This window comes from Arachis hypogaea, chromosome 12, assembly GCF_003086295.3.
Source record: "Arachis hypogaea cultivar Tifrunner chromosome 12, arahy.Tifrunner.gnm2.J5K5, whole genome shotgun sequence".
Lineage (NCBI taxonomy): Eukaryota > Viridiplantae > Streptophyta > Magnoliopsida > Fabales > Fabaceae > Arachis > Arachis hypogaea.
In genome coordinates, this window is record NC_092047.1 from 85,938,921 (window position 1) to 85,961,359 (window position 22,439).

Here is a 22,439-nt window from a genome sequence, read left to right on the forward strand (position 1 = left end):
ACGTGCGGCCGCGAACGGTGCGGCGATAAGATCAGAGCTCAAATGAGGAAGTTATGGTAGTTGGAAGGAATGGTGAAGGTTTGGGAATCTCCTCTCCCCCCCCTTGCTGTTATGGCGTCGCAGCAGCTTATGAGGAAGAAGAAGCTGCTGTTTCATTTAAGTGTTTGGGTCCGGTTAGACCCACGGGTCCGGTTTGGACCCCGGTTCAACCGGTTCGGCTTTTTCGATCCGTTTTGGGCCAAATTTTTAAAATTGTTATCAAAATTCTCGTTTCGACGAGCTCTATCCTATTTTGATATTAGTTTTGCATTTTTAGCTTTTCTAATTAAAATTCAATTTATTAACTAATAGTTTACCGATTTTAGTGGGGTTTACACCTGTTACTGTTAACTTTTTTTCATTGATTTTTCCATTATCTTTCTTCTATTCAAAAATAAAAGAGCTCTTTAAAATTTTGTTTTTATGTGCTCGAAAATTCTTAGTATTTTATTTTTATAAGTTAGATTTGAATATTAAATGATGTGAAATTTGAGCTCTAATTTTTTTTTGTTATATTAACTTTTTTTTTTAATTTCAAGCTCATTTCCGTCTTTATCTTTCTATCTTCAATGTCTTTTAAGTTTTTTTTTTTTTTTTTTTCTGTGAGGATGTATTTTTCAATTTCATGAAAATATGATATTTTTTGTGTTTTGACTATTTTTTTATCAGGTGTATTTTTTTGTGTGTTTCTTCTTTAATTCAAAATTTATAGAAAAAAAAGAATATTTACAAAAAAAAGTGAATTCGACAATAATTGACAAAAAAATAAAAATTTATTTATATTTATATTTGTATTTGTATTTATATTCAATATGAAGATTCATGTGTATTCTACTATTTTTATTCAATATAATTCTCTCTTTTTTAACCTTTAAAAACCATTTTGAATAGTACCTTTTATTTTCAAAGCTAGATTAAACCGTACTCCTATTTTGTATGCTCTATTAGTTTTATGCTTATACCTCAACTTTATCTTTTAATATTAATATAATTTATTTTTTATTAAAAATTATTAATTTTAAATATTTTTCATTTTAAAATATTCTTTTTATATTTTTTTTAAACACCATGACTGTCTCTTTTTCAATAAAATAAAAAAATATTATGAAAATAATTTGTTTGATTAATAATTAACTAATAAAATATTAATAAATAAAAAAATAGACTAAAAAATATATTTTTATTATTTTTAATGTTTAAAATGATTTTTTTTTCAAATTAATTATATTTTCTAAGATGTAAAAAGTTAAAAATAAAAATTATTTAAAAAAAGTAAAAAAAATAAAAAATGTTTTCACAAACCAATCACCCTTGAATTCTAGAGGTTATAAAGAGGTTCTAAGGAGAAATACAAGTGTTTCTTAATATTTGTGCTTTGATGAATTGAATATAGATTAATTTAAAACTAATATATAAATAAACATATCAATTTAGTCACTAATTAATTAATTATATTTAAATTTGAAGTAATAATTTTTTTTTGTTATAAATGAAGATATATTGATTAAATTTAAATGCAATAGATAATTAAAAAATATATTTATAAAAGAATAAAAATAACAAAAATATATTTATCTTTCTATAAAAAAAGATTTGGTTTTTTCCTTAAATATTATAGAAATTAATTATTTTTTTACTAATTTCGATACTAATTTTGTTTTAATAATTATTAATTAAATCTTGGTAATAGTAAGTTAGAGAGTAATTTTTTTTCCTATTATAATTAGACCAGTTTTCGGACCAATAGATTAAAGTGCTCGGTTGAACAGAACATTGAAATAAGTTTGGGTCGGGTATTCGGTTGCTCCATTCGGAACCCGAACCCTAAGTCCTAACCATACTTAAGCTCTCCGTTTTACCGCCTTCTTTCTGTTTAGGTTCTGCTTCCCAGCGCCTCCCTCCCTTCCTTCTTTTCAACACTGCTACTAATTCCTCTCACTTAAACGTCGTCGTTTCACTTTCACTCCCACCTCCTTCGTAACTCTTCCACTCTTGGTCTCTCTCTTCACTTAACGCAACGACAAAAGGCAAGCCATGGTTCTCTCGATCGAGGTACTCCACAACCTCTTCTTTCTTTCTATCTACTTTTGTCACAGTCACTTAAAAATCTTAACCTATGTTATTTTTAAGGGTGCTTCGAATTCTGTTGATGAGGTTGTGTTCAGTTTCTACACGGATGAAGAGGTGAAGAAGAACAGCCGCGTCAAGATTACAAACGCTAACTTGCTTGATACTATCGGTGTCCCCGCTCCTGGTGGTTTATATGATCCAGCTTTGGGTCCATCCGAAGAGAAATTGCCGTATGTTTTTTTTTTTTTTTTAATAAAGCATATTCTGATTATTATTATTATTATTATTATTATTACTACTACTACTACTAGGGGGAAGTGAAGTGACTATTAATCTGCTCTTTATTTTTATTTATGTCATTGTTAATGTGTTAAATAAATGGTAATCACCCTGAGGTTAGCCAATATGACAAGGTCTTTAATTTCATGGTTTAAATCCTACATACGAAGAAAAATTCCTTTTTTTCATTTAGTAAGAGAAAGACATGAAAATATGAGTGAGAGATCAAAGAGAACAATCCAAGTACACCAACCTAAGTACTCCATTACCCTTTATATATTGGTATAGATGGATTATTATTATTGCTACTACTACTACTACTACTACTAGGTGCTAGGTGCTTTTCTGGGTTTAGGGTTTAGTGGTGGTGCTTTCCTGGGCGTCCATGCCTGTCAAATCCTATTCTGGAGAGGGCTTAGTAGTAGTAGTAGTGATTTGCTGGGTTTAAGTTTTAGTGGTGGTGCTTTGTTGGACATCCATGCTTGTCAAATCCTATTTTTTGGAGAAGGCTTCATTCTTGGTTAATTAGTTTTTGTTTTATTTTATTTTATTATTATATTTTTAAAGTTTTGGTTTCTCTTGTTTCATCCTTTGTTTATTTTTATTTATTTTTTATCTTTTATCCTTTGAATTGTTTCGGCTACAGTCTGCATACAAGAAATTATTTTATTCTTGAAAAGTTTTGGTTTTCTTTAGAGGACTTCTTCAAAACTTGTATTCTTGTTAATGATACCTAACAGGTTTACATTTTGATGGAAATTTCATATCTTACTCTTTTGAATCAGCCAAGTTGGTTCTTTTGATATAGCTCTGTGGACTGTGGAGATGAGACAAATTGAAGCAGAAATTATTTCCTGTTATCAATAGATCTTAATTTGATATTTTATTGGTATTGCACGAAGTTTTCTCGAGGTGGATGATTGAGATCTCTCTTTTTCTTTGATGCAGTTGTAAAACATGTGGTCAATTGTATCACCTTTGTCCAGGTCATTTTGGTCGTATAGAGCTTGTTTCCCCTGTCTACAACCCCTTGATGATCAGTCTTCTTAGAAATATTCTACAAAGAACTTGTTTCACTTGCTGTCATTTTAGGGCTAATAAAGAACTGGTAAATATATTCTCCATAAGCTCATGATTTTAAGCATTTGTTGGTCACTATTCATATGGTCTTCTGTTGCTGCAAGGTGGAAAAATGTAGTTCCCAGTTGGAGCTTATTATGAAAGGGGATATCATTGGGGCAAAAAGATTGGATTCAATTAATAAAGATGAATCCATGTATCAAAGTGATGATGATGATAAAAGCCAGTCTTGTAGCTCTGAACAGCAGGGAGAAAGTTGGACCTCGCTGCAGTTCGAAGAGGCAATTTCTATTGTACAGAAGTTTTTGAAGAAGTCTTCTAAAAAATGTCAACAGTGTGGTTCCAATAATCCTAAAATTAGCCAACCAACCTTTGGATGGTTCCGTACGGTAAATTCTTAAATTTCACTTAAAATTGCTTTCTGATATTAAAGTATCATAAAGATTTAAATGCTATATCTTGTATATGCTAGTACTGGTAATTTACAGAGCTTGATTTGAGTTTCTTACAGCTCTCTCTCTCTCTCTCTCTCTCTCTCTCACACACACACACACACACACACACACATTCTTCTTTTGTATATCTACATTGTAAATGCCTACATGGGTTGAGGGAAAAGGAGGGTTCTTTTTTTGGGGGGGGGGGGGGGTGCAATTTTAACCTTTTTGTGATCAGAAAGAAATATTTGAAGTTGAACTTAGGACCTATTCTTATTATTATACCTTTCTCTACACTGTGTCCATGCACTCAACATGCGGATTATCTCTTTTTTTTTTTTGGTGGAAGGCATTTATCATTCTTTTGACTCAATTTCTCTTTTCACCTTGTATGTTTTGGTTGCAGTTTCCTGTTCACTTGATTTCTTTTAAACAATCTTTAATATTTTGGGCTACTTTTTATTTTGAGCTTGCTTTAATATTCTAGTCTTTTAACATATTTAGGCCATACTTTTTAATTTTGAGCTTGCTTAAGTATCTAAGGAAAGTGGGGAACCACACCTTAAAAGCTAGCTAATAAGGAGGAAGAATCACTCTCCTTATATACAACGTCAAGCATCCCATACTACCCGTAGTGGGACTTTGGGCACCCTATAATACCCAAGTCCCTAACAGCTTGCTCTAACATCCTCGAGTCTTATGATAGAAAGATGCATTCTGAATTTATAATGGTTTATTTTTCAAGTTCTGAATGACTGCTTGCTGCTATGCATATTTGTTCTGTTTTCTATGCACAGTATTCGTCATGTTTGCAATTGTGCTGTGTGCACCTTTCATGCTCCCCCCACTATTTTTTTTTTGTTGCTGGCAGTTTTAAATAGGAGAAGTAGAAAATCATAGAATTTAATGGTGAATTTTCAACTTTTTATTATTTTTTCTTCTTTCCGGAGGACAGTATGTTATTTCCACAGGTTCATTCTTGTGGGTGTTTCAACAATCCACATGCTTTACTAATTCTTGCAAAACCCTTCACCATTTTGGGTTTTTGGATAATGTATCTAGGATGGTCTGTCAGCTGCTGATGCTAGAGCAAATGTCATAAATTCTGATGATACAATCTTGGCAAGTGAGACTATAACCGATGACAGGGATACAACATATGAAGAAGATATCAACTCTGCTGGGACCAAGAAAAGTGATGCAAAAAGGCACAAGTTGTCTTGCAAGCTTGCTGAGCAAAATCGACTTTCTGGTGCTTTGTTACCATCGCAAGTTAGTTTCTTCCAAATATTGAATTAACCTCAATGTAAAGTGTCAGCTGGACACTGAAAAGTTTCACATGCTGTTGGAAAATTTAGAATCATATATTAATTCTATTCAAATTACAGGTTAAAATGACGTTAGAACTTTTGTGGAAAAATGAGGCTCGACTCTGTTCCTATATTAATGATATTCAAGGTCAGGGATATGGAAAGAAAGCAGGGCACTCAATGTTCTTTCTTGAGAATATTTTTGTTCCACCAATCAAATTCCGCCCTCCCACTAAAGGAGGTGATATGGTAAGTGTGAATAATAAATAAAGACTGTTAACGATTTGTACTATTTTTCTATCTTCTTTGTTTGTACTCCATGTTCTTGCCTCTATTGTGGAGTGTGGAATATTTCCAAAGTTTGTCAATGCAAGGTATTGGTTTAGGGAAGTATTCTGAATTTGAAACTGTTGTGGGATATAAATGTAGGAAAAATGTACTTATGAAATTGTTAGCAGATATATATAGATTGGATATGAAGGCTTTTTGTTAGAAAATTCTATCATGACTCATGCGGGCCATTCTTAGGAAAGGAAGCCAGCAGGATGTAAAGGTCATGTGAAGGGAGGATATAAGGATGAAATGCAAATCCAGTTTCTTTCTTGGTTTATCACAAGAACACACTTACCCTTTCAATGTAGCTAATCTCATTTAGTGGGATGAGGCTTGTAAATTGCTGACATTCAAAGTATAACTACTTTTTAGTCCTTTCATTGTTTTGTGAATACTTGACTATCTTTTTTATTCTACATTCACCTTATTGACTTGGGCAATTGTGTTTGTAGGTATCGGAGCATGCTCATACTGTTTTGTTGAGTAAGATTCTGCAGTCTAACATAAGATTAGGGGATGCCCATCTAAACAAGAAGGATCCCTCGATGGTTTTAGCCAGGTGGATGGAACTTCAGCAATCTGTAAATGTGCTCTTTAACAGTAGCACTTCTGGTGAGAATTTATGCTGGTTTTGTTTTGTTTTCTTTTTTTAGTAGTAACATGCAGACCTGGGTGTAGTTGAGTAATATATTTTATAAATTTCTTTGTGATAAAATGTCTGTTGAGCACTCTCTTCTTTTTCTCGTGAATATTTAAAGAGGACAAAGAACAATATGTGCACAATATATGGTAATACCCAACATGACTACATTATGTGACTGAAATGAAGGGTGCAGTCCTTGGTAGTTTGTACCAGGCTATGCTGAATGTGGATTACTTCATAAACATGTCAATATGTAAATATTTTTATTTCTCTTGCTATTGATGGTTACACATGATTTTCTATTACTTCTTGATTGGTCTAGGCCAAAGAGATGCAAGTAATGGAATTATTCAGTTGTTGGAGAAGAAGGAAGGCCTCTTCCGCCAGAAAATGATGGGAAAGAGGGTTAATTTTGCATGCCGCTCTGTCATATCACCGGATCCTTATTTAGCAGTGAATGAAATTGGGATTCCCCCATATTTTGCTCTAAGGTTAACATATCCTGAGGTGAGAATTATAATTTTGTATTACCCAATATGCATGTAAGTTATGTTCTTCATTTGCATTTCTGTTAAGAATTTTGTCTGTTCAGTTTAGCATTCTGCATATTTCATACCTTCAAAACATTTACTTACAGATCTAATAAAAGCTAATATATTCTGGTATTGACATTGCATCTTTATTTAGTTAATTTTCTGTCTATGCTATTTACATGCAGTTATTTTATAGACAAATCACTTTTTATCTGATGCAGCCTATGTAATTTGAAGAAAACTATACAAAATTGAAAAATAAGTATTCTGCTGCAAATAATTTGTACATTGAAGTGTGAAATCTTGGCCTCCTTATTATATCAGAGAATTAGGAACATAGGATGGGAAATTTCTCTATTGTGAAGTGAAATGTTTAGGGTTTATTAAGGAAATCAAACAATCTGTAGGATATTGTAAATGACTGAATGTTGATAAGCAGTTGATAGCATTGATGATTTCCGATGTCTAAGTTTATGTTTGGACTGTGCATGGAATGTGATATTACTAACTATGGAAAATCACATCTTCTAAGACGAGTATGTCATTTTGTTTTCTGCCCTTGATAACTTGATGATATCACTGGCTATGAAAAATCACATCTTCAAAGATGAGTATGTCATTATGTTTTTTTCCCTTGATAAGTTGCATGGAATACGAAACTACTAGCTATGGAAAGTCACATCATCTAAGCTCTGAGTATCTCATTTTGTTTTCTGCCCTTGGTAACGTACAGAGAGTTACTCCTTGGAATGTAATGAAGTTAAGGAATGCTATTCTTAATGGTCCAGAAATCCATCCAGGTGCCACACATTATGGCGATAAATCATCAATAGTAAAGCTTCCACCAAAAGGGAAGTTGCTTGCTTTGACATCAAGGAAATTACCATCATCAAGAGGGGTTATCATGCATAATGGAAAGATATGCGATCAAGAATTTGAAGGAAAAATTGTGTATCGCCACTTGAAGGATGGTGATGTTGTGCTTGTCAACAGACAGGTACTTCATTATCTTATAATCTTATTATATGGTGTTTTGTTAGCACATTTAAGTTTGGTTTGGTAAAACTTTTACTTTTTAAAGGTAGCTTATCAAAGCTAGCTTTTAAAATATAGCTTTCTAAAAGTTGTAACATTTATATTTAGTAAATAAATTAAAAATGATTTTCAATAAGCACAAATAACAACCATTGTGTTTGGTAAAATTTAAAAATACCACAATAGATATAAATGTAAGAGTTAATTTGGAAATTTACTAATATATGAAGTTATATTAGATTTTTGATGTTGATAAGCACAAGCCAACTTTAAAAAGTTTCACTTTAGGTGCTTTCAAAAGTACCCATATCTTTTAAAAGACAAAACGAGGATCTTGTGCTTTTCGAAAGCACAAACACATCTTCAAAAAGTTTTACCAAACCAAGCCTTATAATGTTAATGTATTTTATTCCCCTAATTGGAAATTCTTTTCTTTTAATCATACAAGAAAAGAAAATCAAATAATTACACCCGATGTATGGTGATTGAATATTATCATATACTATTTAGAACTGCTAATTGGGTATATTTAACTATATTCAATTTTAAGTTAACCATAATTGTTCTGATTCCATGACTTGGTAAATATGCTGGTTTGTGAAGACAATATTGATCAGAGATGTGATATAAACATTGCCAGTGTTTACCTTCTGGTTTGAATTGAACTATATATTCCGTTGCAGCCTACACTTCATAAACCTAGTATAATGGCGCATATAGTTCGTGTTCTGAAGGGGGAGAAAACAGTGCGTATGCACTATGCGAACTGTAGGTAATATTTTATTTTAGGCTTAAGCTTGGTGTGCTTGTGGAATAAATTATTATTATTGGGTACATTTTGACTCTCTGATAACTCAAATGAATAAGTATCCTTAGAATTTACTTTGATGCAGTCAATAACTTTTCCCTCGATTCCTTATTATTTCAGTACTTACAATGCTGATTTTGACGGTGACGAGATTAATGTGCATTTTCCACAAGATGAAATTTCCCGTGCTGAAGCTTACAATATTGTAAATGCCAACAACCAATATGTGAAGCCTACCAGTGGTGATCCAATAAGAGCCTTGATTCAGGTATTTGCATAAATAATTTAGAAAGGTGGCAGTTTAATGAAGATCCCAACATTATGGATTGAAGAATTACATGCACACTGCATGAATTGCTAAACGGATTGGAAGCAATCTGATCCTCACCCCTCTATTTGCATAAATAATTAACATGTTAACTGCATAGACAGCCTTTATTATTATTATTATTATTATTATTATTATTATTATTATTATTATTATATACTGAATTTTTTCTCTCTGCCTTTTAAATAAATTTCCAGGATCATATTGTAAGTGCTGCCCTTCTAACAAAAAAGGATACATTTTTAAGCTGTGAAGCATTCAATCAACTTCTCTACAGTTCTGGTGTATCCATGCCTATGGTGGGATCTTTCTATGCAAAACCTGGGCAGAAAGTTTTCACATCAACTTCCGAGAGTGAAATGTTTTTGTTTCCTCCAGCCATATGGAAGCCAGAGCCCCTTTGGACAGGAAAGCAGGTATACTATCATTTGGTTCGTTTTTTGGCTTTTTTGCTATTATATGAAGGGCCTCTTATCCTTGGCATTGGAAAGAATGTCATTAAAAATTCCTTTAGCCTTTCTCCTCCATAAGTACTCCATAGAACATGTTGTATTGATAGACAGATTTAATCAAATATCAAAAGTCACAAAATGCAGGAAGGAAACTAGATGTGATTTTTGTCTGTAGATGATCAGGGAATGCAAAAATGATTATAAGTGTGGTAGCAGGTTTTGTCACAAAAAAAAAGAGAAGAAAATTTGGGTAGTTTCTAAGGAGTAGCTCCGGGTGCTGTGTTGAAGAATATTGATGGTGATGTGATTTAAGGGCATGCTGTAGTGTTGTGGTACATTAGACCCACTAGAGAGAGAGAGAGAAATAACAGTTGTGATTGTGAACAAAAGATCTGTAAGACATGATTGGCTACAGTAATACTAGGATGAAATTTGGCATATTATTTAAATAGAGCATCAAATTCTGGTCAACTTACGGTAATAGTAGGATGAAAGTTGTCATATTATTAAGAGTCTGAAGTTCTGGTTAACTTGGAAATAGAATAGTGATGGGACATGATTTGGAAGGTGCTGCTGCTCAGATACTATATTGAAATTTCGAGGATAGAATAACAGGAGAGGAGTGAATGCGCGGCTGAATTCGATGTAAGATGCTGCGATTCAGAAGATACATCAGCTATTTTATGACGAGTGCTAATATCATACTCTATTAATTTAATATAGAGAAATCATGAACTATAAAGAAATAGATAAATTATTCTTAGAGATCTAAGATACTTATTCTATTCTAAAGATACTATGGAGATATTGCTGGATGTTTATCTAATATCTAACAATTATTTTCTTGATAAATTTTCTGGATCCTTTTCGTTTTGTCAATTCTGTTCTTTCTTGGTAGTTTTGATTTCTTAGTATGTGAAAAACTGGATTGTGTGCTACATACCATTACTTTTCTACTGAGCTATGATTCAAGATTTGCTTCTTTATATTAGGACCTTAATTTTTGTAAGTGAATTTAGTTTCTGCTATATTGCAGGTCATTAGTGCATTGTTATACTATGTCACTAGAGGTTCCCCACCATTTACAGTTGAGAAGAATGCGAAAATACCAGCTAATTTTTTCAAGACTCGAAACGGAAACACTAAAGGACGAACCACTGAGAAGTCAAGTAAGATGAAGGTCGAGCCTGATGAGGATAAATTGTTGATATATAGAAATGATTTGGTGTGCGGCGTGGTTGATAAGGCTCAATTTGGTGACTATGGTATAGTACATACAGTACAAGAACTTTATGGCTCAAACATTGCGGGAAACCTTCTTTCAGCGTTTAGTCGTTTATTCACAAACTTCTTGCAGGTTAGCTGCCAATGAGTTAATATATAATCTTGGGTTATTTTATTGATTTATCTATCCTCAATATTCTATTATATTTTTCTGTTTTTCAGATGCACGGGTTCACATGTGGAGTTGATGATCTACTGATAACAGAAAGAAAGGATGGTGAAAGAATGAATCAACTCAAAAGCTGCGAGGAAATTGGTGACATTGTTCATCGGGAATTTGTCGGAGTCATGGAAGGTGATAATATAGGTAATATTCTTAAATTTGGTTTCTGCTGCAAACCATATGATTATAAAATAAAATACCATTTCCTGATGTAGTAACATTGCTTAATTTGCTAGCTTTCTATGTTCTACTTATATATGACTCCTATCTAATTTATTAAATGACTTATGATGTGAAAATAGAATACTAAGTAAACTTTGGTAGTAACTCTACTATCCTAAGATAATTAATTTCTCCTATCTAATATGGATGTTTTTCCTGAGCACACAGAATCTATAGCTAGTATTGTTTCATAGATACTCCGGTTAAAGCATATTTCAAACCAAATAAAATTTTGGTATGCATTTCTTCTACGCTACCATATATATATATATTGGTCAAATATATAATTGTCACTTGAAGTGTCTGAATATTATGTATATTCAAATGTATAGGAAATCATCTCTTTATAGAGGATTTACAGAAATAGAAATAACTAGAAAATGGGAAATATACTAGCCTAAAATAAGGAAAGATTTCCAATCATAAAATCCCTAAAAATAAGCTAAACTAAAACTGGAAAGGATATTATAATTAATTCTATTTACAGAAAAGATTCATGAAATAAATTATGGATCTGATTTTGATTTGATTTAGTCAATGGATTTGATTTTGATTTGATCTAGTCAACACTCCCCTTCAAGCTGGCTTGAAGATATCCTTCATTGACAGCTTGCTTATTATGCTATCAAAGGTTTTCTTGGATAAACCTTTAGTTAGAACATCTGCCAATTGTTCAGTGGTCGGAACATATGGGATACAAATCTGTCCTCTCTCAATCTTTTCCTTTATAAAATGCTTGTCAACTTCAACATGTTTAGTTCTATCATGCAGAACTGGATTATGGGCAATAGAAATTGCAGATTTGTTGTCACAATACAACCTCATTGGTGGAGAAATGGGAACCTTTAGTTCTTGTAGGATTTTCTCTACCCATAGTGCTTCACATATTCCATGAGCCACTGCTCTAAACTCAGCTTCTGCACTACTTTGTGCCACAACACACTGCTTTTTACTCCTCCAACTAACCAGGTTTCCTCCCACAAAGGTGCAATACCCAGATGTTGACCTTCTATCCATGACATTCTCAGCCCAATCTGCATCTGTATAGGTTTCTACTTGAAGATGTCCATAGTTTTTGTAGAGTAACCCTTTCTCAGGCGACCCCTTCAAGTACCTTAGGATTCTAAAGACAGCATCCATGTGTTCTCGGCCAGGTGAATGCATAAACTGGCTTACCATGCTCACAGCAAAGGCTATATCCGGACATGTATGGGATAAATAGATTAGCCTCCCCACTAAGCGCTGATATCTCCCTTTGTCCATTACACTTTCTGGTTCAGCTGGCTTCAATTTTAAGTTAGGCTCTATAGGTGTTTCAGCAGCTTTACAACCAAGTAATCCTGTCTCTTTTAAAAGATCTATGATGTACTTTCGTTGGTTCATAAGAATGCCTTCCTTAGACCTTGCAAATTCAATTCCAATGAAGTATTTTAATGAGCCAAGTTCTTTGATTTCAAAAGCTTTAGCAAGCTTTTCTTTCAAGTCTTTTAGCTCCAAGCTATCATCACCTGTCAGAATAATGTCATCCACATATACAATTAAGATGGCAATTTTATTAACCGCTGAATGTTTATAGAAAAGTGTATGGTCAGCTTGGCTTTGAGTATAACCAAGTCCCTTCACCACCATTCCAAGTCGTTCAAACCAAGCTCTTGGGGATTGTTTCAATCCATAGAGAGATTTCTTTAGTTTGCACACTTTATTCCTCCCTAGTTCAGCCTCAAATCCAGGTGGAAGTTTCATGAACACCTCTTCCTCTAGCTCCCCATTCAAGAAAGCATTCTTTACCTCCAATTGATGTAAAGGCCAATTGTAATTCGCAGCAAGAGATAAGAATCCGCACAGGGTTGAGTTTAGCAACTGGAGCAAATGTCTCTCGATAATCTACATAGGTTTGTGTAAATCCCCTAGCTACTAACCTAGCCTTATACCTCTCTATGCTTCCATCAGCATTGCACTTGATGTTGAAAACCCACCTGCAGCCAACCAATTTTGTATTCTGTGGAAGATCTACAATCTCCCAAATTTCATTCTTCTTGAGTGCATGCCACTCTTCCATCACTGCTAATTTCCAATTGGGATCATCTAGTGCTTCCTCTATATTCCTAGGCTCAAACAGATTTGTAATTTTAGAAGTAAAAGCTCGATGTTTTTGAGAGAGATTTTGGTAAGAGACATAATTGGAAATAGGATGGTTGGTGCTGGTTTTGAGTACCTTTTTTGTGCAGGTTCTGGTTTCTTTCCTAAGGGCTATTGGCAAATTATTATTAGAAATAGCAATATCAGATTTACCTGGAAGATCCTCAGGTACTATAGTTGGGCCGTCTTCCGGGTTTTCAGATTGGGTTGGTGCAGAGATGATGGGCTGGTCTCTATTCTTCTTGGGATATTTTCGAACATAACATCGAAGCTCCTTTTCTGATTGTGGTATTTCTTTTTCTGTTTGTGTTCCAACTAATTCTGGCACAATTTCAGAATTGATTTCCACATCTTTTTTGGTAATTATTTTAGAATTTGTTTGATCAGTGAAAGTTGTATCCTCAATATGTAAGATAGGAGTGGGTAAAGGTTCATGCAAAAAATTTCCTTCACTTAAACACTCCCCCTGAAGAAATTTTTTCTGAAAAAATGTTTCATGTTCCAAAAAAGTAACATCCATGCTTACATGACATTTCCTTGTGTGTGGATTGAAACATTTATAACCCTTTTGACTTGGGGAATAGCCAATAAAGATGCATTTTTCAGCCCTTGGATCAAGTTTACTTCGGGGGGAATGTGTATGCAAAAATACAGTACAACCAAATACTTTTAAAGGTAAATCAGAATGCAACCTATATGCTAGAAAATTCTTTTTGAAAATATCCAACGGTGTGCAGTAATTTAACACACGCGTAGGCATTCGATTTATGAGATAGGCTGCTGTTAGGACAGCATCTCCCCATAAATACTTTGGAACATTACCCTCAAACATAATGTCACGTGCTACTTCAAGAAGATGTTTATTCTTCCTTTCAGCAATGCCATTTTGTTGGGGTGTATTGGGGCATGTAGATTGATGTTGAATACCTTTTTTTTGAAGAAATTCACCAAGATTTTTGTTAAAGAATTCAGTACAATTATCACTTCTTAATATTGAAATTTTTGTGTCAAATTGAGTTTCTACCAATTTTGAAAAATACTGAAAAATTTTAGAAACCTCAGATTTTTCATGCATGAGATAGATCCAACATAGTCTCGTGTGGTCATCGATAAAAGTCACAAACCATTTCTTACCAAATTGAGTTGTTATTTTCGATGGACCCCATACATCACTATGAATCAATTGAAAAGGTTTAGATACATGATAAGGTTGAGAGTAATAAAGAATTCTATAACTCTTTGCACGAATACAACTTTCACATTTAAGTAAGGAAGAATCAATATTCTTAAACAAACTTGGAAACAAATGTTTGAGATATGGAAAATTAGGGTGTCCTAGTCTATTGTGCCAGAGCATTATTTGGTCCTTTATAGGCATAGAACTAATACCACTAAATCCTTGAGCTACTTTATCTTCCGAAATATCCTCAAAATGATAGAGCCCGTCCATCATCTTAGCACTGCCAATCATCTTCCCCGAAGTCCGATCCTGAAAAATACCATGAGTGTCAAAGAATGTCACAGCACAATTGGAATCCTTGCAGATTTTACTAATAGAAAGAAGATTACAGGAAAGCTTTGGTACATGTAGGACATTTCTTAGGTCAATGTTTTTGGACAACTTAATGGTACCTTTTCCAGCAATGGATGAAAAACTACCATCAGCAATTCTAATTTTCTCATTTTTAAAAGAAGGAGAATATGTTTTAAATAAAGGAGAGAGGCTGGTCATATGGTCAGATGCACCTGAATCGACAATCCATGGTGCATTCAAGTTTGAGGTGCAGTTAAGGGACATAGGAATACTAAAATTACCTGTTTGAGCCAAAGAACCACTAGGAGTACTAGATAAAGAACTGTAATTTAACAGCCTTACGAGCTGCTCAACCTGTTCCTTACTCAAGGATGAACTTTCAGCCTCATGAGCAGTTGGGGTAGCACGTATTTTGGGAGCAGATTTGCTGCTTTTAAGATGTGCTGGTTTCCCATGAATCTTCCAGCAGGTTTCTCGAGTGTGACGAGGTTTATTGCAGTGGTCACACCAAAAATTGGAGGGATGCTTCTGATTTGATGAACTTTTAAGTGCAGCAGGTGCCACTAAGAGTGCATTAGACTCCAAAGTCTGTTCAGTCTTGCCTTTTCCCATCATCACAGCTCTACGAGTTTCTTCTCTTCTAACCTCAGCAAAAACTTCTCCAATTGAGGGTAGGATTGCTCTTCCAATAATTCTGCCACGAACTTTATCTAGCTCCGCATTGAGGCCTGCAAGAAATTGAAATATCCTCCATTCTTCCACTGTTTGTTGGTGGTGTTTGGCATCAGCGGCTGAAATCCACTTGTAGTTATTGAAGTGGTCAAGGTCCTGCCACACCCGCTTCAATGTGTGGAAATATTTGGTGACGTTGTCACTCCCTTGTTGAATTTCTCTAGCTTTTAGAGTAAGTTCATAAATTTGGGATTTATTCCCAAGATCAGAGTACATCTCCTTGACACTATCCCACAATTCTTTGGCAGTGGTATAGTACATATAGTTACTGCTGATATCCTCCTCCATTGAGTTCACCAGTCATGTCATCACCATGGAATTTTCGGTATCTCACACATTATATTGTGTCAGTGACGTTAGGCTAGCTTCGCTCACCGGTGAGATATCCAATTTTTCCTCTTCCACGAATGTACATCTGAACTGATTGAGACCACCTAAGGTAGTTTGACCCATTGAGTCGAAATGTGGTGATCTGAACTGAATGGGAGTCACCACTAACTAGTACCCGCTGCTCAGATTTTAAATCTGATGGAGTAGGAGTGGTATTCTCCTTTTGTTCATGATTAATGACTGAGGAACTGTCAGCTATATCTATAAATCAGAGGCACAGTGCAGAGATTCTGCTCTGATACCAACTTGAAGTGTCTGAATATTATGTATATTCAAATGTACAGGAAATCATCTCTTTATAGAGGATTTACAGAAATAGAAATAACTAGAAAATGGGAAATATACTAGCCTAAAATAAGGAAAGATTTCTAATCATAAAATCCCTAAAAATAAGTTAAACTAAAATTGGAAAAGATATTATAATTAATTCTATTTACAGAAAAGATTCATGAAATAAATAATGGATCTGATTTTGATTTGATCGAGTCAACATTGTCCATGCATCCAACTTATAGTTCAGCATACCTATGCTACTTGACATTTACTTAGTGCAGTTAGTTTTCCTATGTAAAATCTGTGACTTGTGGCATATTTGTTATTTCAGACCCAACCACACTGCAGTTGAATATTGAGAAAAAAATACGCAGTAATGGAGATGCAGCCTTAACATACTTGGATCGGAAGATGATAAGCAGTCTTAACTCCAAAACAAGCTCAGGAGTTTTAAAGGAGCTATTATCCGAAGGTATATGGAAACCTTCTGGGAAAAATTGGATTTCTCTTATGACCACATCTGGAGCCAAGGGTAGTATGGTAAGTATACTGTTGTGATGTTAATTTGTCTGTGTTACACTGCTATGTTAGATTTTAGCAGGTTAGGATACAGAATGGCATAGATACAATGAATTTGCTTTTGCAACTATTTTGGATGGATTCTTTTACAAAGTAATCAAGTTTTGCTAGTCTGGCATTTGCTTTTTTCAGTTGATGATGTAGAACTAGTTAGTCTGATTGTTTTTTCAGTGTTAAATATCACTTTATTCTCTGTATACTTTTTAGTATTTTCCAATTGATACAAGTCTTGTTGATATATTTGATGGCATTTAACCATTTAAAAATATTAAGTTGATTCATATTGTTTTGAAACAGGTCAATTTCCAGCAGATATCTTCTCATTTAGGCCAGCAAGAGTTGGAAGGAAAACGAGTTCCACGCATGGTTTCTGGAAAGACTTTGCCAAGCTTTCCTCCCTGGGATTGTTCCCCTAGAGCAGGAGGGTTCATTATTGATCGTTTTCTCACAGCCCTTCGTCCACAGGAATATTACTTTCATTGCATGGCAGGGCGTGAAGGGTAAAAAAAGCTTATGGACTGAACATGATAGCAGTTTGTTTTGAATGTTTTATTGTTACGTGTATGGTTGTTAGTGTTGTGTATTGGTGTTTGCTTGTGTGTATTGTCAAGAAGTCACTGATATATAATATATACTTATATGCTTATATGCTTGTCTGTATTGTCAAGTAAAAGTTATAATGTCACTTAATACGTGGTAACGTATACACGTTGCAAATCACATTATCATTTCAGCTTTATGAATATACTAAAAAAAAAGATGTAAAAAAGAAAATAATTTTAAGTGAGTTTAAATTTAATCTGAGTGACATTTGCTTAGATGTATTGGTATATAAGTGACTTGAACTTGGGAATGCATGTTCTATGCATGTGATTACATTTCAACTTTATAATGTGCACGTTGATTAGCTGCTGACATGCATCTCATTGCTCATTTGCTTATGTTCTTTTCAAAGCTGTCTGAACCATTCTCTTCACTCCACAACACTTTCCCTAATGGAAAATCTTTCAATTCATATTTTGGATAAATAATTTGATAGTATTTCACATGTAAGGTTTATTTCTTCGATTACAGTATGGTTGTCTTAACAAATGAATGTTTGCTGCTCAGGTTGGTTGATACTGCAGTTAAAACTTCTCGGAGTGGTTACCTGCAAAGATGTCTAATGAAAAATCTTGAGTGTCTCAAAGTTAGTTATGATCACACTGTTCGTGATTCTGATGGTTCAGTTATTCAATTTCGTTATGGAGAAGATGGCGTAGATGTCCATCAAACAAGCTTTATTACCAAATTTGAAGCCTTGTCGACTGTATGGACTTGCTTTTTTACTGCTATTATTGTTATTTTTTTGAAAATCCTAAACAATGCATGCAATTTGTATGTTGTTTATATTTTGTTTATTGTGCCAATTTCAGAATAATGAACTGGTTTACAGCAACTGTTGCCGTGAGCTTGACAGATCCAGTCCTTATATTAGCAAGTTGCCTGATGCTCTTGAAGGAAAAGCTGAAAACTTCATTTGTAATTTTTCTTCAAAGAAGAGAAATCGTAGTTCATTGAAACGATCAGATTTCTTGAAGTTGATGGAGCACAAGTATGTGTCAAGCCTTGCGCAACCAGGAGAGGCAGTTGGTGTTTTAGCCTCTCAATCTGTCGGGGAACCAGCAACACAAATGACGTAAGACCCTATTTTTTCTGGGAGAATATTTGGCTGCTTCTTGATGAGCCTTGTTGTTGCTTTTTTTTTTTTTTTTTTTTTTTTTTTTGTATTTAAAGTAAAATGACCAGATAATTTATGGCAATTTGGAAGGAACAATTTTTATTAACGTGGCAGATAGTACTTCGACAATGCCCAGCATATGCTTAATTTGAACTATTTTTCATATAAATTGCTGGATCTTTGAAATCATAGCCTGAACTAATAAGAATAACTGCTTTATACTTGCGTATGGAGTTTGTAATCAAAAGCTGGTTTACTGTTTTTCACTGCAGTAAAATGTTAAGAGAGTAAAACTTCACAAGTTAAACATTTAAATTTTATGCCTCATAGGGGAGCTAGTGGGATTGGAACTGTACATCTGTTCTTTTACCAGCTACTATTTTTCAAAACTTAAGGTGTAAACAGTGCTTGTTATTTATTTTTTTGCATTTTTATTCTGCAGCTTGAATACTTTTCATCTTGCTGGTCGAGGGGAAATGAATGTGACTCTTGGAATTCCGCGTCTGCAAGAGATCGTGATGAATGCCTCAGAAAATATACTGACTCCATTTATGACATGCCCCTTGAGACCTGGCAAATCAATGTGAGATGCTGGCATTGCTTTCTGTTCTCTAATCTATTTGTTTGTAGTTTTGTTTCTGAACACCCCTTGCTTTCTCTATGTGTAGATACTTATACAAACTACAATACATATGTTTGACATAGTTGTTGCTTGCAGGGAAGATGCGATTTGTCTTTCCGATAAGTTGAAGAGAATAACTGTAGCTGACATTATTGAAAGTATGGAAGTGTCTGTTGTACCAGTAGTTGTTTGTAATGGTCAGATTTACAGAGTATATAAACTTGTGATGAAGCTATATAAACCTAAACACTATCCGAAATACACGGATATAACAGTTGAAGATTGGGAGGACACACTAAGAGTTCTCTTTGTGAGGGAGTTGGAGGATGCCATTGAGAATCATGTGGCACTGCTTTCCAAAATTGGTGGCATTAAAGATTTTAAGACAGAGAAATCCACCACAAATAGCTCAGATGATGTAGACGGCAATGAAACAGATACTGCAAAGAAAGGCCGGAGTAATGATGATGACGATGACGATGGTGGGGCTGATGACACAGAAGGGGATGAGGATCTTGGTTTTGAAGCACAGAAGAGAAAACAGCAAGTTACTGATGAGGTTGATTATGAAGATGATCCTGAAGATGAGACACGTGATAATGAGTTATCAGAAGTATCTGATGGTGATTATGGTGGAAGTGATAACGAGGATGATAAGAACATCAAACTTGATGCCCGTGGTTCTCAAGGACTTGAAGACCTGGCAGAGCCTGATGGGGATGTCTCACCTCCTGAAAAAATTGATCGGAAATCTAAGCCCAAATCTAGTGGTGAAAAAGAGAAGAAAAAATCTGGACCAATAAGAAAGAAATATGACAGATCAATTTTTGTGGAAGCAAAAGGGATGCATTTTGAGATCCACTTCCAATTTACTCACGAACCACATATTTTATTGGCTCAGGTATACTAATTTCTTTGATTTTAATGAGTTAACTGATTTTACAAATTTCTACTAGGTTGGATGATTTTATGATATAAATCTTGTTAGGATTTTACGTAAATCTTGATTTCTCTACCTTGGTTATGCCTAAAGAGCAACGTAGTTATTCTAGTCTTGTATGCAGTATGCTCTGCAATTCTAGGTTTGATTCCCTTGCAACTAGGAAATATTAGCAAGGTGCTATGGTAATTTTATAGAAAAGATGCATATGCTGTAGATTTTGTCAAATTGTTATTTGAGCTTAGACATGCAAATATTGTAGAGACATTAATGCATGAATGATGTTGAGGGAAGATGGTAACCTTCGTTTGGTTGACAAGTGATGGTTAACAAATGAGTGTATGTTATCTCTCTACCTTCTCATTGCTTTCAAACATAAAAAGGCTCACTTATTTTTGAATTAATTTTATGCAGATTGCTCAGAAAACAGCCAATAAGGTTTGCATCCAGAAGTATGGAAAGGTTGGCCAATGTAAGGCTGTTACATGCAAAGAAAGTGGAGTAATCTACTACGGCGAAGATCACCGTACAAGGGAAGATATCCCTGCCGCCGAATTGGAAAAAATAGCAGCACTTCAAACTTCTGGTGTGAATTTTCAAACATTTTGGGACTTAGAAGATCATCTTGATTTAAGGTACATTTATTCCAATGATGTTCATGCTATGTTAAAGACTTATGGTGTGGAAGCAGGCAGAGAGACCATCATCAGGGAAGTTAAAAACGTCTTCAAGTCTTATGGGATATCCGTAGACATCCGGCACTTGATGCTTATCGCCGATTTCATGACTTTCGCTGGTAAGTATCGTCCGATGAGCAGATCCGGGGGCATAGCATTCTCTACTTCCCCTTTCCTCAAGATGTGCTTTGAGACGGCCTCCAAGTTCATCGTCGAAGCATCTTCTCATGGCCTGGTTGACACCTTGGACACTCCGTCTTCTAGAATTTGTCTTGGTTTGCCTGTGAAGATGGGAACCGGTTGCCATGACTTGTTACAGAAACTGGAAATATAAGATCGTTGCTATGTTACTCCTAGATCTCTGGTTGATTCATGCCTAGAAAATCTGGCAAATTTTGACACCTTGTACAATTCATTGTTTACAAATTTTTACAGGCACATTTTTCTCTGGTTGAGTAGTAGTTTGTTTGGAGGCAGTAGTATAATGCTTTGAAATGTCATTCCCATTTCCATCAATAACTATGTATAATGCGATTTTTTATGTATAATATCTACGTTTAACGATATATTTTTAAAATGTGGATTTACTCATGTTCTTTATTAATATTATATATTTATTTATTGTGTCTTGAGTTATGTAAGGTTGTGTTTGTTTCACCGAGAGAGGAATACAAAATTATGTTTAGCAAAGTGAGATATGAACATGGATATTGTATTCTAATGTATCTGTTCTAGTGTTCTTTGCAAGAGACCTGGAAAGACACTAGTAGGATATAACTTATCTGTTTTTTTAATTGTTTTTATTAATTTTTTATAATTATATTTTTATTATTTTATTTTTCTTTATAAATTGTGTGAAAGAAAATTTAAGTAAACTAGATTTTTCATAATTTGTTATATTTTATATTTAGTTTATTACCAAATATATAAAATAATAATTTATGCTTGTCTTTTACACTATGTTTTTATTGTACGACTTAATTTCAAAGTAAGTACAACTATACATTCAAGTATTTTTGGAAATCAAGTCTAATCAAATTGGTCTAAACTCAATAAAACCTACTTTTATCACACTAGTGTATACATACGTGCGCTTTAATAATGTAAAACATATATTTTTTTATCTTTGTCTTCTCTGTATTTTCTTCCTCATCATCTTCCTCTTCTTTCTTCTTCCTTCTTCGTGCAAGCAGTCTTCTTCTTTTTCTCTTTCGTATCGTTATCACTAATAACACCAATATTTTGCTAATATCTTTATTGGTTCTGATTTTCTCTGGTGTCATTATTAAATAATTTTGGTTCATTTTTTAGTTTATTTTGGTTCATTTGTGAATTAATTTTGGTTCATTTATGTGTTAATTGAGATTTACCTGATGTTGTTGATAAGTATTGACCAAAATTTTTATTTCTTAAGTAATTTCAGTTCATTTCTTAGTTTATTTGAAGTTCATTTGGATTCAGAAATGAATTCGATAATTGAGGTTTACTTAATACTGTTGATAAGTATTGACCAATTTTTTTAGCAAAGAAGAATGAAGTTATTCATTATCACTTTATTCAATTGCATTAGATTCCACTCTATTCCATTCAATTGGTTCAGATTTGAACAAGCAATAAAAAAAAAACTCAATCAATAAAAACACATCAAATTAATTTCTGAATCTAAATGAACCTCTTAAACTAAGAAATGAACCAAAATTACTTAAGGAATAAAAAATTTGGTCAATACTTATCAATAGCATCAAGTGAATCTCAATTAGCACACAAATAAACCGAAATTAGTTCAGATTTGAACAAATAGTAAAAAAGACTCTATC

General features: G+C 33.9%; 1 protein-coding gene across 1 annotated transcript; it reads left to right on the forward strand.

Annotated features, from left to right (window-relative positions):
* Positions 1-1,765: 1,765 nt before the first annotated feature.
* LOC112727627 (DNA-directed RNA polymerase I subunit 1) lies at positions 1,766-21,213 on the forward strand. Its single transcript, XM_025777451.3, has 21 exons — positions 1,766-2,091; positions 2,170-2,339; positions 3,337-3,496; positions 3,573-3,857; positions 4,968-5,177; positions 5,294-5,464; positions 6,001-6,160; positions 6,514-6,698; positions 7,458-7,721; positions 8,443-8,531; positions 8,688-8,835; positions 9,093-9,311; positions 10,384-10,704; positions 10,794-10,938; positions 16,416-16,624; positions 16,961-17,163; positions 17,774-17,972; positions 18,079-18,341; positions 18,826-18,966; positions 19,102-19,906; positions 20,360-21,213. Exons 1-21 carry the CDS (start codon positions 2,074-2,076, stop codon positions 20,954-20,956), a joined length of 4,962 nt encoding a protein of 1,653 aa, XP_025633236.1. The 5' UTR covers positions 1,766-2,073; the 3' UTR covers positions 20,957-21,213.
* The last annotated feature ends 1,226 nt before the right edge of the window (positions 21,214-22,439 follow it).